General features: G+C 40.0%; 1 protein-coding gene across 1 annotated transcript; it reads left to right on the plus strand.

Annotated features, from left to right (window-relative positions):
• Positions 1-1,881: 1,881 nt before the first annotated feature.
• On the plus strand, positions 1,882-14,099 carry necap1 (NECAP endocytosis associated 1). Its single transcript, XM_084079698.1, has 8 exons — positions 1,882-1,994; positions 3,109-3,209; positions 5,697-5,801; positions 6,814-6,895; positions 7,759-7,867; positions 10,754-10,901; positions 11,208-11,304; positions 11,853-14,099. The coding sequence occupies exons 1-8, from the start codon at positions 1,900-1,902 to the stop codon at positions 11,905-11,907; spliced, it is 792 nt and encodes a 263-aa protein (XP_083935824.1). The 5' UTR covers positions 1,882-1,899; the 3' UTR covers positions 11,908-14,099.
• Positions 14,100-17,850: the final 3,751 nt, after the last annotated feature.

Genomic DNA, 17,850 nt, shown 5'->3' on the forward strand with positions numbered 1-17,850 from the left:
AAACTCACAAATTGGAAATACTCCAGTAAGTAAAACATACCTCAAAATTGTACTTAAGTACAGTACCTGAGAAATGTATTTAGTTACTTTACACCACTGCATTTAGACCAGGGGTGACCAAACCTTTTTCAAAGGGGGACGTATTTGAAAATAATTCTTAGTGGCTACACTGCAATATCACTAGTCTTTTGTTGGCAGTGTGTATCCAAATGTACCTCATTCATCTGTGTTGAGAACAAAACACAGTTCTGCCTTTTTCGGCCTTTTTTCACATTGCACTGCATTGCTATTGTCTCAATCAATCTAAATACAGTCTAGCTAGCCAAATGTAACCAGGTGTGTCACTGTAAAAATATCTGCAAAAAATAAATAAATAATCACATCTTGAGAATGAAACAACACAAGGAACAAGCAATTAGGAATCCTTACACATTCTACTGAGATATCTGACCTGGTTAAATTCATAACACTCCACATGACTATACTGGCGGGCCATAAATAATACATTTTAGGAAGCAGGCCATATCAAATCTGACCTTGTGCCACGATTGGCCCCATGCAGGTCAGACTTTGGACATGTATGACTTAAACCCTATTGACCTGAGTCCCCCAGAGGTCTATACTAGGCCCCTCCTTGTTTCCCTCTACCCCAAATCTCTTTGCCAAAACTGGCAAGCTCACAATATTGTGTGACGTGTTGTGAGCTTGTAGATCTTCGTTTTCACCGAATGTTCGCCCCCCAGAATAGGGATTTGATTGATTGAATACTTTATTAGTCAGAAATGTATAACAGCACGAGGTACAGTCAGACATTAAGACATTAAGACACAAAAAATCCTGGGGACTTGTTTCCGTTGTGGTCCTATGTTTTCAATTCATCAACATAGCATAACAAACTAACAAACACAATACATGTCATCCACAAATATAAACCACGCTCCTGTATTGGTGAGCAAACTTTTTCATGTCAATGACCCCCCAAAATCATATGTGTTCGGCTGCTGATCCCCATCTCAAAATATTTAGTTAATTAATATTTTGGGGGGAACATATCTCCACACTGGCCTTGGAACGCCTCAGTATTCAGTCAGAAACTAGAAAATACACTATAGAGCCCTGAGAGACTCTGCTCAACCATATGGGGTTCAAGCAGATGAAGATGGATGGCTGGAATGGATGGATGGATGGATGGATGGAAGGATAGGACATCTTTCCTATCCATCCTTTCCATATGGGGTGGGTTTCAATCTTTTAAATGGCATTATGAAAAATTGTCGCTAGTTGGTGGGTTTCAATATTACATTTAAATGGCATTAGGAAACATTGTAGTTACAGACTCAGTAGCCTAGTAGTTGGTAGCCTATAGATTTCAATGTTCATCATTTAAATGCCAATGGTATGGAAACTGTTATATTGTTTAATTGTTTTGATGAATTAGCTTCCTGTTTGAAACTATTCAATATGAATGAATGAATGAATGAATGGATCAATATATGAATGAATTATATATATTTATTTTATTTGGCATCGTGGTTATAGGACATATCTATCCACATTTTCAGTAGGCCTACATAAAAACTATGCACTTGGATTTTATAGCGGGGGCAAGGTCTGTGTCCAAAACATAACATAAACGCTACAATCATTCTGTTTTTAATTTAAAAAGTGGGTAAATCCTAAACGTGGTGGTGGGCTTGTCTTGTCTGCACGTCCACGCCGTCTTGCGGTTGGAGCAGCACCAGCCCCACACACACACATTGAGTCTGACACACTCACTCACACACACTGATACACACACACACACACACACACAAGCCCCCCGAAAGGAGCGAATAAATGAGTCTCCACCACCGCCACCACCACAACTGAACTCCCCACATCAATAATAGTTGAATCAAGATGGCGACGGAGGGTGAATACGAGTCAATCCTGTGCGTTAAACCCGACGTCAATGTTTACCGCATCCCGCCTCGGGCTACGAACCGCGGGTTCAGGTAACAATGTGCGCTGTGTTGTGTGTTTATACCCCGGGGCAGAGAACCACAGTACGGGTGGCTGTATAACGGTTATATGGACGTAACGTATGGTAACCGTTAAACACGCTGCTGACTACTGTCATCGCTTTTGGAACCTATATTACCACAGCCGTCGAAATGTTCCAAAACGCTGTATGTAATGATCATAATATCGGGGAGGTGGTTGTTTTTGCTGTGCTGCCGTTGACTGCTGTTATAGAGCTGATGGTCGGTCGATTGACTGTCTGCCAGTATAGCGGTGAGATCATAATGATATCACTGGCAGATCGATATATGATGATGGGGCGATGTGTTGTGAAAACGTAGCCAGCTGACTTTATTGGTCCAGATGTCCTCCTCTCTCCTCCTGCACAGTAAAAGTACTGAGGTGAGGTAGGCTAATACACTATACAGTGTGGACACGACAGTTTTATATCAATACATACAAAACTGATTTAAGCATCTCTCCACTGCATAGTAGGCAGACACATTGGAATAGTGGATAGAGTGAGATTTATTAGGTTAACATAACGCAGCCGGGGTGGGCATATGCACTGTCTGTCTGGGGATGATGGTCCTGGAGTGATTATTACTTTTGGCCCAGATACATTTTTATATAGTGAGATGGCCCCATTATGTAGTTAATGGATTATGTGGAATGTATGTCACCAGTGTGTCATGGAATTAATTTGATTTTTTTCTCATTAGCCTGCTGTAGCCTACACATGTAGATGTCAGAACCAAGGCATAATTGTTTGTCAACTCAAAAGGGCTGCAGTCTTTTTATACAAGGAAAAAAAAAACTGTTTCAGAAGATTCCTAAATTAAGTACAGGATCTCTCCCCTTCAAATAGTTGTAGGCTACATTATAGAAAAAGGGTCCATTTTATTTAAAATAAATACATACATACATACCAAGCTACTGGCTGGTTTGAATCACTTCCTATCATAATCTTTTAAAATTTGAGATATTTTTGTATTTTTGATATCTATTATTTACTTTCATTGTAGTTTATCTTTATCCTGCTACTAACATGAGCCAAATTCCCTCGTGACATGATGAATGTCTGTTGTTTCTGTGATTCACACACAGGGCTGCAGACTGGAAGCTAGATGCTCCTGACTGGTCGGGTCGCATGAGGATCACAGCCAAGGGGAACGTAGCCTACATCAAACTAGAGGACAAAGTCTCAGGTGAGGCCATGGCAGTACTTTTCTTACAGTACATTATATCCCACTGCTGAATCATTAGACCAGGGGTCTTCAACAGGGGGTCCGGGACCCCTAGGGGGTCCTCAGAGGAAATACAGGGGGTCCGCCAAATCTCGGATCGGCTAGATCGGCTATTTTTTATTTTTGCCAATGAGTTATAGAGGGGAAAAAAGAGCAGCAAAAGTGTATCTGAAACACAAATTTATACAATATAGAAGGGGTCCCTGCTTCATCTCTCTCTCAGCTAGGGGGTCCTTGGCCTGAAAATGTTGAAGACCCCTGCATTAGACACTGTACACTGTACATATCGTTGCCGTCGGGGGAGAAACCTCTTATCTCCATATTCTAACTTTTCGTGTATTTTCGTTAATTAATGCCCTACTTGATCCCACTACAGCGTCACACAAAAGCAGCAGATCCACAAGCTCGAAAGGCGGCGCGAAGCCACCTGTTTTGAGCTTGTAGATCTGCCACTTTTGCAATATTTGAATTTGAATCCTGAAAAGTAACAGTTTTACAGACATATGAGGTTTCCACTCGAGTCAGAGATGTTATACACTGTACACTCAGTCATTTTAATATGGAGCAGGTGCAATTCTTATGTTTGCCTCTGAGGCCCTGGCTGCTCAGCAGCTACAAACGGCACTATACAAAAAACAACACAAAAACGTGAGAATAGCGGGAATCCAAAAATGTACAAATGGAGCCAAATGGACCGTACGCGACGGGTCCATTAATTTAGTCTCATTTGTACACTCTTAGAGTTAAACGAACACTCAGGATGTTACCGAGTGTTGTTTACAGTACAGTTTTTTTAAATGGTTAAAAAGCTGACCAAGTTCTGTTAGAAAACATTTAATTGAATGGATACGTTAAAGCTGCTGTGCTGCTGTGCTGCTGAGCTGAGCCATTAAAATCCAACCACTCTCCCTGTTGAATCAGATCCAGCCTCTATCTTCTTTCACAACCTCAATACAAAGCAGGTGTTACATAAACTCCAGCTTGTTCACAATGCTGCAGCCAGAGTACTAACTGAAACCAAAACATTTGAAAACATCACTCCGATTGTAGCTTCTCTTTGCTGGATCCCAGTGAAACAAAGAATTGACTTCTTTGGCTGGTGCAAGAGTTAATAGAACTAATTGACTTAAATTGATTATAAAAAATAATCAATCATTGATCAATAATAAAATAATCGATGAATGATCTATCGATCACTATTTTGGGCATGTCATTATAGGACACATAGGCTGGCGGACCACAGCCATGTCACTCTGGCTCAGACATAACCATAAACAAACCTGATACGTCCATATACAGTAAAGTATAGGCAGGACCACGGCCATGTCGCTATGACTCAGACATAACCATAAACAAACCCGATACGCCCATATATAGGCATGTCACTATGACTCAGGCATAACCATAAACAAACTCGACTCATATGTAGGCATATATGGAGATGCGGTTGTCCAGAGCCACAGATCCGACCACTATGCCCATACATGTATATGGTCATGTGCATATTATATGGCGCATCGGCAAGGACTCAAGGGAGTGCAGTGCCCGCCGTCCAGTAGTTTGGATATGTGGTTGTTCAGAAGCGCTGATCTGACCGATATGTCCATCCATAGGCATAGATATCCAGTTGTCCAGAACAGCGATCCAACCGATATGCCAATATATGGGCATATACTGATGACATCAGGGATCTCCATATATGGGCATAAAAGGGACAAGCACGTACAGATGCAGAGATTTCCATATATGGGCATTAACTTACACAGGTAGACAGACAGATACAGAGATCTCCATATATGCGCACAAAAGGGAGACAGACAGACGGGTGCAATGGGTACTCAAAGTCAAAGCCCCCGACACTATGACTCAGACATATCGGTCAGATTGGTGGTGTGACATAGGTGTGAGGGCCGCTCTAGTATTTAAAAAAACACGGTTCAAGATTGTTCGATTAATTGAAAAACAAACTAATAGAATACTACATTGTTACAGCCCTAAACTAATTCTGTTTGTTTTGTTTTTAATATATGGCGTAGCTCCTACTCACTCTGTTGACATGCTCATTCAATACACCCTAAAAAAGAACAGATCCCTTCGATCTTCAGATAAATGTCTCTTAATTAAACATAGAATGAATTCTAAATGAGGTTATGGTGCCTTCAGGTATTACGGTCCTACTCTCTGAAATTCTCTAGCTTGAATTAAGGGCTGCTACAAAAGTGTGTTTTAAAAGCCGACTAAAAACATTGAGTCTACGCAAGTCATGAAATGTGCCATATACTGTAAATACATTTTACTTGACTTGACTAGGACTTCAACGTTTATCTAGAGATGAAATGGGGGATGACTTCAGCAAGTGAGCAAATGAGTCAGGGGATTCAAGCTGTACCCACTTTAACATTCATATTTTTCTCTCTTTCCCATGTCATTTGGCGTCCTGTCCTTCAGGAGAGCTGTTTGCCCAAGCACCAGTCCAGGATTATCCCGGTATTGCTATCGAAACAGTGAGTGACTCCAGCCGGTACTTTGTGCTGCGAATACAGGATGACAACGGTGAGGATGTGAACTTGGAACAAGCAAGAAACAACATCTACCGATGTATTTTAAACACTCACACATTATTTTGAACACTGAACCATTCACAGGAATTTGTCTCAGTGACACTGTGTGACATGCCCTGCAGAGTTTAGCCTGATTTATACTATTATGCCAAAAATAGAAATCTACAAGCTCACAACGCATTAAATTGCAATGCGTTTTGGCGATCAACACGATCGTAGGAGAGAGTATAAAATTAAGCATTATTTAGTACAGGCGTAAGGTGTAAAGACATAGGCATTCAAAACAAAAATTGTCAACATCCTGTACTGTATTTCCAAGTATGAGGTTCACATTTTCACTGTATCTAGTGCAGTGACAACTGAACTTCAAACAGTTAATGTGTAAATGGACATACTGTATACAGTGGTTGTATGTAGTTGAACAGGATTTCAGAGAACATGCATTCAGATTGTAGAAAATACATTAGGCTGTAGACAAAGGCAAACACCATTAACTAAAGCCTGTACAGTACATATCTCTCTACTTACACCTTACACGCTGAATTTGACCACTCTGCAAAATAAAATGAGAAACTACTTTTTCCTTTACTTAAAAAGCCACAATTCGTAAGTTTCATGTCTGTTGCCTCTACCGATGGAAAGAGGTAATGGCAATGTTGTCTGAAGTACAATAAAGATGGCAGCACCTCTAGGTCCAATACAGTGTTCCAGTGGAAGAGTAGGAAAACCCCGTCCAAACACTGCAGATGTGCTAGTTATATTGTGTTACTAACACACTGTACCATACAATATTAGTAAAATTATATTTTATTCATGAAAATAAGTCACAGTAGCCTTTGGTGGAACAGGAGAAGTCACAAGGTACCATCCATAGGGCAACTGAGAAATATTATCTCTCAGTTTCCCTATGGATGCAGCTCCAACTCTTCTGCTTTGTACTGCAGTTTAATCTTGACTATGTAATATGAAACATGCAGTGGTTTTGTGCCCTGACACTCCTCCAGGACGCAGTGCCTTCATAGGAGTCGGCTTCGGGGACCGAGGAGATGCCTTTGACTTCAACGTGTCCCTGCAGGACCACTTCAAGTAAGGGATGGATGGACGAACACAGATTGTGTCGATGCTGCCTTGAAACGTCGGGACTTAACTCTGGTCCCAGGGACTCAGAATACTGGTAGCTAATTGGTTAGAGATGCAGTAGCAGCATTCTAGCTTCCCAGGATATGAGTTATTGTGTCGTAAAAACAACACATGCATGCATTTCCCCCTCTACGTCTTTGATTAACCACTTACCACTTGATTAACCATATACCGTATACTTCATTGACCGGGGTCCCCCAGGGCTCTGTACTACAGTAGGTCAGCTCCCCATCTAATCTCTTCACCCCAGAATAGGGACTCTAGGAGTCAAGTGGGTAAAACATAAAATATATATATACAAACTAATGGCAAAAAACAGTAATCATGTGTTTCAATAATGGTCAGGCAGAGTTCAATGTTGCATTTTGTCCCCGGAAAGTAACCAAAATAGTAACCAAAGTAGTTCAAGTAACCAACATAATTCCCAACTGGCTAATTATGACCTTTTTACTTTTTTACCAAATTGTCAAGAATGTTATCGGACCACCCAATATGTTTTTATACAGTAGGTCAGGGACTTCTCTCTTATCACAGTGTGCAGCTTAAAGCAGTCCCAGCCAAGACTTGCTGTCAGTGATATGTGCTTTTGTGCAAAGTCACTCACTGCAGGCTTTCTGCTGGAAGGTGATGTTTATTTCTGTATAGGTGCTGATGAGGTGTGTGTGTGTGTGTGTGTGTGTGTGTGTGTGTGTGTGTGTGTGTGTGTGTGTGTGTGTGTGTGTGTGTGTGTGTGTGTGTGTGTGTGTGTGTGTGTGTGTGTGTGTGTGTGTGTGTGTGTGTGTGTGTGTGTGTGTGTGTTCTTTCTACAGATGGGTGAAACAAGAGAATGAGAGAAGCAAAAACGCCCAGTCAGGCGACTCTGGGCCAAAACTGGACCTGGGTTTCAAAGAGGGACAGACCATCACACTCAACATTGGGGTAAGAAGAACCTCAAGACAGTTTTAGAGTAGTACTCTGCTGTTTTTACACCTTATGTCTGTATTGTTTGGAGTGAGGATCAATACATGGTGCTGAGTCTGTGAAAGCTCCCTGTATTAAAGAGGCAGAAAGCGCCACATCAAATTCTGCAGCTATTCTACCCTCTGACACTAGAGGTCACTAGGGGGCCTGCCCTTGAAGAGAGAACCAAGCAGTAGCAGAGGATTCTGGGCCTGGGGATTGTAGGATCATGTTCAGAATGGGACTGAAAATGTTGTTTTTTCAGCCGGTATTGCATGTAATCAAAGCTATTTTGTATTGATCGGCATGGTTAATGTCATGAATATCGACTGAACCAATAGCTCTCAAAGTGGGTTCCAGGGGGACCCCCAGGGGCCCTTGAAGGGGTTACAGGGGGTCAAAATAGGTTAATATGGCATTCAAATCTGTTTAACCACTTAAACTTAGACTCTAAACCTATTGGCTATTTGAAAAATGCCTTGTAGATCTGCTATTTTCAAAAAAATCTGGAAAATATTGAAACATTTGGAGTATTTTTTAATCAAATTCCCTGGCCCAAAATGTTTCCAGATATGGGTCCGTGGTCAAATACATATTCATTTGGGCGGGGATCCTTGACGTTTGAGAACCACAGCCTTATCCTGTTCGCACATACTTGGGCGTGACGTCACTGTAGCTAAAGGAAAAGGAAAAGGAGCCAAAGGGTAACCGAAACAGTGGGCCCCTTAGAAGAACACATTACAAAACCATATATATATTTTAATATCTTATATTTTATATTAGATTTTATATCTATATTTATTCGACAAATGATGGGCCAAATACATATAATATTTTTTTAATTACATTTATGGCCCAATATTTCTACAAATGCTACACAACCTGTCAACATTTTCCAAAGCATAGATTCATTCTTAATTCTTTTTACATTTTGGAAAGAAACAGCCAATAAACATTGAGGTACCCAATGGACCTGTATCCGAGCCAAAGCAGTAGCTGTCCAGCTACTGGATGCATAACATAATATAACTTGACTGAAGTGGATCCAGGGCGCTGCCAATCTGCTACGCCTCGTAAAAAACAAACTCATACTACAGAGTTGCACATGTGCAATCTGAGATTCATAGTAAGGGAAATCCATTAGCATTTACTTTTACAGACCATGCTCATAAAGTCTAATTCGGGAGCACGTGTGATCCTCATTTGTGGAGGGAGGGAGGGGGGGTGGGTTATAGTGGGATAGTATACTCTGTATTTATGGTTCTTTATTGCCTGATTTAACAGGGTGAAATGGAGAAGATAGAACTGTCAGAAGTTCCGCTCAAAACTAGGGCAGCAATTTATAGAGTGTAAAGGTCCTTACAGGTCCACACCGGGAGTGTTTATTTGGTGCGATTGATTCGCAATAATTCAAACAGTTGTTCGTCATGAGTACATCCAAACAGAACGCAAATATTAGTGTAAGTATTTGTTTCTCCACAACAAGGTTAAGTATTCAGCATGAATAAAAGCATCAACCTATTGAAGGAGGCATCAACTATATGAATAATCTGATGTGAAATACTCCCAGACACATTTTCAGATCCTGTCCTTCACCCAGTGTGTACAGACCTTAAGGCTTGATTTGTTGTGCAGCTGTGTCGCCTGTCGCCGATCTACAAGCTAAAAATGCATCGCAGCACAATGCGTTTTGAGCTTGTAGATCGGCTATTTTTGATCGATATTTTCAAAATATAAATCAGATCAGCGATTTTTGTAGATTGGCTATTTAAGATTGGCTATTTTAAGTATGAATCAGACTTGAAGCCACGCAAGCAACAGCGCAACACTTCGCCTATGTAAAATAATACAAAAATGCACTTTTTTTTGTACATGCAAAGGCTCTAATCTTGATTGCTTGCAAAGACACCATCGCTTCTTTGGTCTCTTCTATTTATAGCTGATGTACAAATAATGTTAATGTGTTAGGAGGAGCTGTTATGACCTCATCTGCGATACTGCTGTCTGTGTGTGGTTCTCATCTTACAAAATACTGCTCGTTTTCATTCCTGCCATCTAGTCCAGGACTCATTTAGACCTAATGGCAGCGACAAAAAGATACAAAACCACAAAGCAATGCAGCATATTCGTCGCCGATGCGCTGTGTAAGTGTTGCACAACATGCTCATTAACGTCATCAAGCTTGCGTCCGACAAGCGAGAACAAATATAAATGGAAATATAAAGGCTTGGGTTAAAAAGAACAGGGAACTGGCTGATGGACATAATTATTTCTTTCCTCCATTACAAGAAGGAATTGTGCGGAGAGAGAAGGTGAGTGGAAATGGTTCAACAACACTTGCTCGTTTTGTAGCTGCTAGTGTGAAGTTGGCGCCAGCTCAAATGTATCGTGTAGCTTTGTAGAGAGGATCAAAAGCTACAAGTGTCGGGCGTCAGTTTGGATCTTTTTGTCGCTGAAAATTAATGATAGACTGTAGCTTTGTAGCTGCCGCATGTTGATTGTTGAATGCAATTATTTCCCTGGTAGAACTCGCAGGTAGGGAATGAGACTTTCCCCAAGAGAAGGAGTTCAAGTATCTCAGGGTCTTGTACATGAGTGAGCAAGACCTCCCACTGGGAGGAGACCCCCTGGCAGACCAAGGACCAGATGGGGGTAATTATATCTCCACACTGGCCTTGGAACGCCTCGGGATCCCCCAAGATGTAGAGGCTAATGTTGCCTGGGAAAGGGAAGTCTGGAGCTCTCTGCTGGGACTATTGCTCCCGTGACCCGACTCCGGATAAGCGGTTTAAGCGGAATTGGAATAGAAAGTTGCTCTGCTGTCATCTCTCAATCATCCTTTCTATTTTCCCTCTCTTCCTCTAGCAAGGTAAAAAGAGGGACAAGACCCGCTCACAGGGGTCAGGTGGGTTTGGACTCCTCCCACCCCCGCCGGGAGGCAAGATAGCCACGCCCCCATCATCAGGGCAATCCAATCACAACACACTCCCCCAGACCGGTGGCATGGTGACAGGTCAGTAAAGCGTTTTATCTAGTTGCTTCAAATGTGTGCCGTTGTATACTTTTCTTGGTTTAACTTTCTAGTTTCTATATCAGTAATTCTGAGTGGGGTTCAGGGACCCCCAGGGGTCCTTCAGGGGGATCCAGGGGTTCCGCAGCTAAATAAGTTCAAATCAGTTTAACCAATTTAACCCTTTTATACTATTTTTTAAGATTTGGAATAATTTTGAATGGGGGTCCGCGACCAAATAAAGGAAATGAGAGGAATGAATTTGAGAACCACTGTTTTTTAAATGTGTAATTTTCTGTGTCTCTCCAGGCTGTCTGCTGGAGTTGGACAGCAGTAACTCTAACACAGTGATCCAGACTAATCAGTCCACTTCAGACATGTGGGGGGATTTCTCCTCTCCAGCAAGGTAACACATGGATTAAAGTTCTCAGTCATTACGACTTATTTCAGTCATTTGAATTCCATACAAGCCAGCATGTCTTGTCGCTATGGAAGCGCACCGAAAATAACTGATCTACAAGCTGGGACAGTGAGAGTGTGTGAGCTGTAGATCAGCTATTTTCAGTTGTTTATTATTTTAAGATTGAAGTAGTCATACTACAGTAGCAATGCAATATATTAAAGACAATTGGTCACACTAGCATCGAATACCTGAGTCAGAGGCATCTTAAATAAAACCCTTATGGTCTCATATATTTCATAAAAGCAAAGGTTAAAGCCTCGCTCTGCAATTTCCTGGTTGGCTGTATGTAGAACAGCAAGAACATACTGTAGGTTTAAAATGATGATACCTAAACATCATAATTCTCTATTGTCCTACTTGTTTATGAAACTCTAGTGTGGGAGGGCTCCTTTCACGCTGTTTCACAAACCAGAGATTGGGACTTGGCAAAAATAATGTTTCAGTCGTGAGATATTATTTTGCTTTTGTTTTTGTTTTTGTTGTATATACAGCTCTGTTCCACAATCACCACCACCACAGAACGCGTCAAACTGGATCCAGTTCTGAAGGCCAGTCGGCAGTCAGCTGCGTCTCCTCAGCGCCACGCCATCGACTGTGCTTGTTGTCGTCCCTTCATCCTGCATCATCGCTTAAAACATCGACTCCCAACCGGCGGGCCTTGAGGATATTGCAAGTGGGCCCACACATAATTGAAAAAAACACTAAGATGTTAATGATAATAATATAACATTAATACATACAAAAAATTATGTAAAAATGAAAAGCCATGGTATTTTTTTCCATTGTGATACCGATAAATAAGAACTTAAAAGTATCGGTTCCATTGATTAAAGCCGGAACACAATCACTGGATTGATCATTAAAATAAACATGTTCTGAAAATGCACCACCCATCTGACCAATCACCGCGTTAAGTGGTCGGATTGGGTGGGCCACGAACGATTTCAAGATTTTTCAAGTGGGCCCTGCATCAAGAAAAGGTTGGGAACCGCTGGCACAAAAAAAAAAGACCAGTGTCCCTCGGTCCCTGAGTATCACCGAAACAACGGACTTCACTCACACTCACATTCCTGCTGCAACACAGTCAGCCACACAACACCTTCACCGTTCTAGAATGTTCAAAAAACAATGCCTGTTCTAAATGAAACAAAAGCGACCTTTGTTTATTTTAAAGTTTTCTTATATAGGAGGAGGGAAAAAAAGAGAAGTTAAGGAAAAGAAAGTGGCACATTTAACCCATTCGATCCGGGAACGCATCTCTGTCATTTTAGATGTCTTTGACTATTCAAAAATAGCAGATATACAAGCTCATAGCACGGCACATGAGTGCCGCGAAGCAAAGATTTGAGTTAAAAATGTCGTTTCAAAAAAATATATGTATTCAAAGATTTGCACAAATGTTCACGATTTTTCTAAAATAGCAGATCTACAAGCTCGTAGTGTACATGAGCTTGTAGATCTGCTATTTTTGAATAGCCAAAGTATAAAATAATGGTTCTAGCTCAAATCTAAAATGACACAGATGCGTTCCCGGATTGAATGGGTTAATCTGTAAAAGTTAGTAGAGTATAATGATATTTATAAGCCAAGGGGTGTTTGCAGTAATATCTTAATTGAGGCGGTTCTCAACTCCCATCCTGGGGACCCACCCATTTTACTGGTAGTTTTCAGTTTCACTAGTAGTTAATTAAATTCACCTGGTGTCCCAGGGCTCAATTAATCCCAAGGATGGTAGGATGAAAAAAAAAACAGCAACTGCAATGAGGGTTCCTAAGAGGGGAGTTGAGGACCACTGCTTTAAGGGCTATGTAATGTCCTGAGTAGCTGGTGTTTTTACCTTTTCCACTTTTGTCAATTGCGCCCCCACCTGGCAGTTAAATGAACTGCACTTCATGTGTGATCTGGATTTGTTTTGTCACTCCCTTGAAGAAGCACTGCGTGCCACAGTTATCATAACATAGACGCTACTAGGTACTGATGCTTTAACTGACCCACTGTGAATACTGTAAACACATACAACTTGAAAGCTTGTGGGTCACATAATGTCTTATAAAATCAGGGGTCTTCAATAGGGGGTCCGGGACCCCTAGGGGATTACTATAGGGGGATGGCAATTTTTTATGAGATGGGAACATCCTTTTTTGTTGTTTACAAAAAAAATGAAATATCTGAAATTACACGTGAACATAAATCCAACAAAGATTAGGTGTAAGAAAATAAACGATCAAAAAACATTCGATTTACACTGATTGAAGCCATCTAAGCTGCAGCATCATGCACTTGGCTGCAACACATAGCCATTTAAAAGAACAACCTGTGGAATACTCACTTCCAATCTAGTCTCAAATCTCTCAACGGTGAACAGACAATCAGCTACACATGGTGAGCTAGCTTTCAAAGCCTCTTATCAAGTTGCATGGAAGTCTAAAAAAATATATATGCAATACAATTTTGTACAATACATGAAGTGGGTGTCCTGCTTCATCTCTTTCTCTCTCTCAGCTAAGGGGTCCCTGGCCTGAAAAATGTTGAAGACTCCTTCTTATGTAAAGTCTATCGAGAGGCGATTTTAATGGGAAAACAAGACTTTAGAGACCTCCCTTGAATGATCAGTTTGTTCCGGTTTTGCAAAGGGAATATGGTTGGATTGTTTTGTTTTTTTTCCCTAATATGGAGGAAAATCTGACTGAACATGGGTGCTCTTTAGCAGTGCCCTGTAGTTGCAAGCAACTGTGAAATGTGGCTGTATAACTCAATTAGGGCTGCAACAAGGAACTATTGATTTATTTGAATTGAATTGATTTAATCGATTATACAAAAATAAATTGAGAATCAATAATTTAGTAATATGATTTTGGGAATGTCATAGGCAAAAGGTTCTAAAGAAATTTGCAAACACTTAAGAATTTATGGTTAATCAAATTGTTTCATTGATTCATTGATATATTATTAAACAATACATTTTTGTAAAACTTCTCGATTATTCGATTAATCAAAAAAAGTGTAATCCACAGAATAATCGCTAAGAAAATAATCAATAGTTGCAGCCCTGAACTCAATGGTTATAAAATGGGAAGTGATCTTATTATACAGAAAAGCAGGTGTTGTTGACCAGTAGTCAAATTCAAGCAGTTCATCCTGCATGTGTTTGTTTTAACCTCCTGAGATCATCATCAGGTGGGGGGTCTTTCCACTTCGAGACAACTACAGTAGCCTACTACATAGCATAAGGTACAGCTAAATTATGAATTACAGAAGTTTACACTGTATGTAATTCATACAAAGTTTACACTAATTTGACTTTCAATTACCATCCTGTGACAACACAACTGTGACAGTTGTGTTGTCCTGCACTGCAGAAGAGCTCCACCTGTTTAGCACTAAAGGCAGCTGGAAACAAACGCTAAGAATGATTTGGTGCCTCAGTGAAACCCAGGTGCAATTTAGGTTAATCTGTGTAAATGTTGAAATCCAATGAGAAAATAAAAACGGTAAAGGGTTGGAAAAGGGTTCCACAAGAGAAAATCCTTGCTAAAATGTGCATCTTTTCCCACATCCCCTGCACTTTTCATGTAATCCCAGGAAAAAAACACAATGATTGTCTTAATTTGCTCTGATGAATGTCCATCACAGATATTGCCATGTCAAATGTAATGTTGTAAAATGCAGAAGTTCGATTTTTTTTTTACTGTGCTTTTTAAATCATGTTTACAGGATTTTGAATTATGAGCCGACATAAGTTGATGTTATTCCTAAATTATAAATTAAGAGCTGCTGTTCTTTTGCCATTGGAGTTGTGGTGTGATAAAACTGCTTTGACGGACTTTGGGAGGGTTGATTAATGTGCTTAAGCGGACCTATTAGGGCAATGAATTGATATGTTGACCCGAGTGTCTGTTACGGTTGATTTATACTCTGTTGCATGGCGATATCACGTGCCAAAAATAGCAGGTCTACAAGCTCACAACGTGACGCGATGCATTGTGAGCTTGTAGATCTGCTATTTTAGGCACGTGACAGGGTCATACGATGAAGTTTAAATCAGGCTTTATGTTTACATTGAACTTAGAACTGGAATCAGTAAAAAATGAAATGCTTGTTTTACATTCCTGTCTCATTCCACAGCGGGCTGTAGAAGCACTGCACTAACACTTTTGATTTATGACCAATTTCAATAGAAAGAGGCAATAAATCCCTTGAAATGATGCTTGACGTCTTGTCTGAATGAATGAGTTCTACATTTGTATAACTCCTATTTTAAGTTACTATTTTGTTACAGATTTGGTGAAATACAGTGTTTATTTTGTCGACTGACAAAAACTTTTCATCGACTACCTTTTTTCACTGATGAAAACTATGACTAAATATTGGCAATTTTGTCAACAAATAAAGTCAACTAGACTAAAATGTTAGGGGGGGACTAGTCCAAAGACAAGTCGTTCCAAATTTCATTCAAAGGTATAGCACACAAGTGAAAAGTTATTTCATCAGGTAAGCTGGAGTTTAAATGCTCTGCTCAACTTGAAATGCAATGCAAGCAAAATAAATTACCACTGACCTGTGCTGATTAGACTGAATGACTGAATGACCCAGTTGCTTATTTTGGTTTGTAAATTAAAAGAATAATTGACATTCTGAACAAGTGTAAAGTTTCACTGTCCTCAAATTGAAACAAATATTATGCTAAAAAGAAGAGTACAATCATTTAAAACAATGCATTACACTTTACCATATACTTGTGTCAAGAGGGAAATGTTGGATACCATTGATATATTTTTTCCACTGGAAGAAGAGTAATAGAACCCAAACACTCACATGTGCCAACAAATACATATAATTGTATCATTTTATTATTATTTTGTAACAGCACATATCTCCTGTTGAAACAAAGTTACAGAGCTCAGAGCTATCTAACATAATAAAAAGTATAGCACACCTACCGTTCCATTGCCTATAGTGTGATTTTAATAGGGTTATCTTTTATTTTGGCTCATTTACTTTGACTGAATTCTCTTCATTGTTCAATTAAAACAAAAGTATGTCTTGGTAGTTATGTGTTTCTCAACAAGGAAAAAGAAGAAGGAAAATATTGTAGGCTACTTTCACTTTAGTTACTTGTTACTTTGCAGATTATTAAATTATTATAGTATAAAACAAATATTTACCACTTTAGCCCTTTGAGTATATTTTGATGCCAATGCTTTTGTACTTTTATTCAAGTAACATTTTGAACACAGGCCTTTTACTTGTAACAGAGTATTTTTATATTGTGGTATTGCTACTTTTACTTAAGTGAAATATCAGAGAGAGTACTTCTTCCACCACTGCTGCCTAGAAGCAGGCTTCAGTCGGGCTCCAAATGTTCGCGCCCCTCTCCCCCGACGCACCTGCATGAGACAGCAGTTCAATTGACAACAAACTCCTTTTGTTTGGAAGTAAAATAAACAGTGAAATAAACAACTTATAATGTAAGTTTATGCCACATGGACATTGAGTATACTGGAGACAATTGTCAGTGTTATCAGGGGGTGAATAGCCTACTGCCAGAAGACATGTGTAGCTAGTAGCTATTAGGTGAAAGAGAAGTTGTCATAACAACCTGCATTTTCTTTCCAGTTGAGTGGGTTATCCAGGTGAGTTAGTTAGCTGTTAGCTTCCTACTGTTAGCTGCTTTCATGCTAATGCCATAAACATTGCCATGAAATAGAGCTGAATTGTGTGTGTAATTATTTCCAGTTCATTATTTGACCTAAATCAAAAACGTCAATACTGGTATGTTGGTGTGTGTGTGTGTGTGTGTGTGTGTGTGTGTGTGTGTGTGTGTGTGTGTGTGTGTGTTTCAGTTGTTGTGGTTGTTGTGTCAGTGGTTCTCAAAGTGGGGTCCCTGGAACCCCCAGGGGTCCTTGAGGGGGTTCCAGGGGGTCCCTACTTTAATTTACCTATTGTATAAGGCAAGCTATTCAAAATTGGCCAATCTATAAGCCCACAACGCTTTGCAAGCATTGTGGGCTTGTAGATCGGCTATTTTTGAAAGATTTTTAATAGGCCTAATATGGCATAAATTATTTTCAAATGGGGTTCCAAAGGGGGTCCTTGGCATGAAAGCATTTGAGAACCACTGGGCTATGTGTTATATACAGTAGGCCAGCTGTATTATTTTGAAATGAACAGACCATAATGTGCTTGACATTGCTGGTGCATTGGTCATTATACTCTTGAATGAAAACATGACAACCTTTTCAATGCTGCAAATGATGAAAATATATTTTGATAAATCTAAAAGGAATGCACATTGTACACTCCCCTGCACAATGTAGAGTTGTTTGAGTGTACAGTCAGTATCTCATTTGGTTTAGAAGCAATTGAAAATACTAATGACTACATACTAATACAACACATAATGTTGAGTACTTTGCTGAAGGTTCCTAAGTAGCTCTGTTGAATATCTGTTAACTATTCAATATAAAACGAACTTAACAGCGGCCCCAT

The sequence above is a fragment of the Gymnoscopelus microlampas genome (genome assembly GCF_963454915.1).
Source record: "Gymnoscopelus microlampas genome assembly, chromosome: 15".
Lineage (NCBI taxonomy): Eukaryota > Metazoa > Chordata > Actinopteri > Myctophiformes > Myctophidae > Gymnoscopelus > Gymnoscopelus microlampas.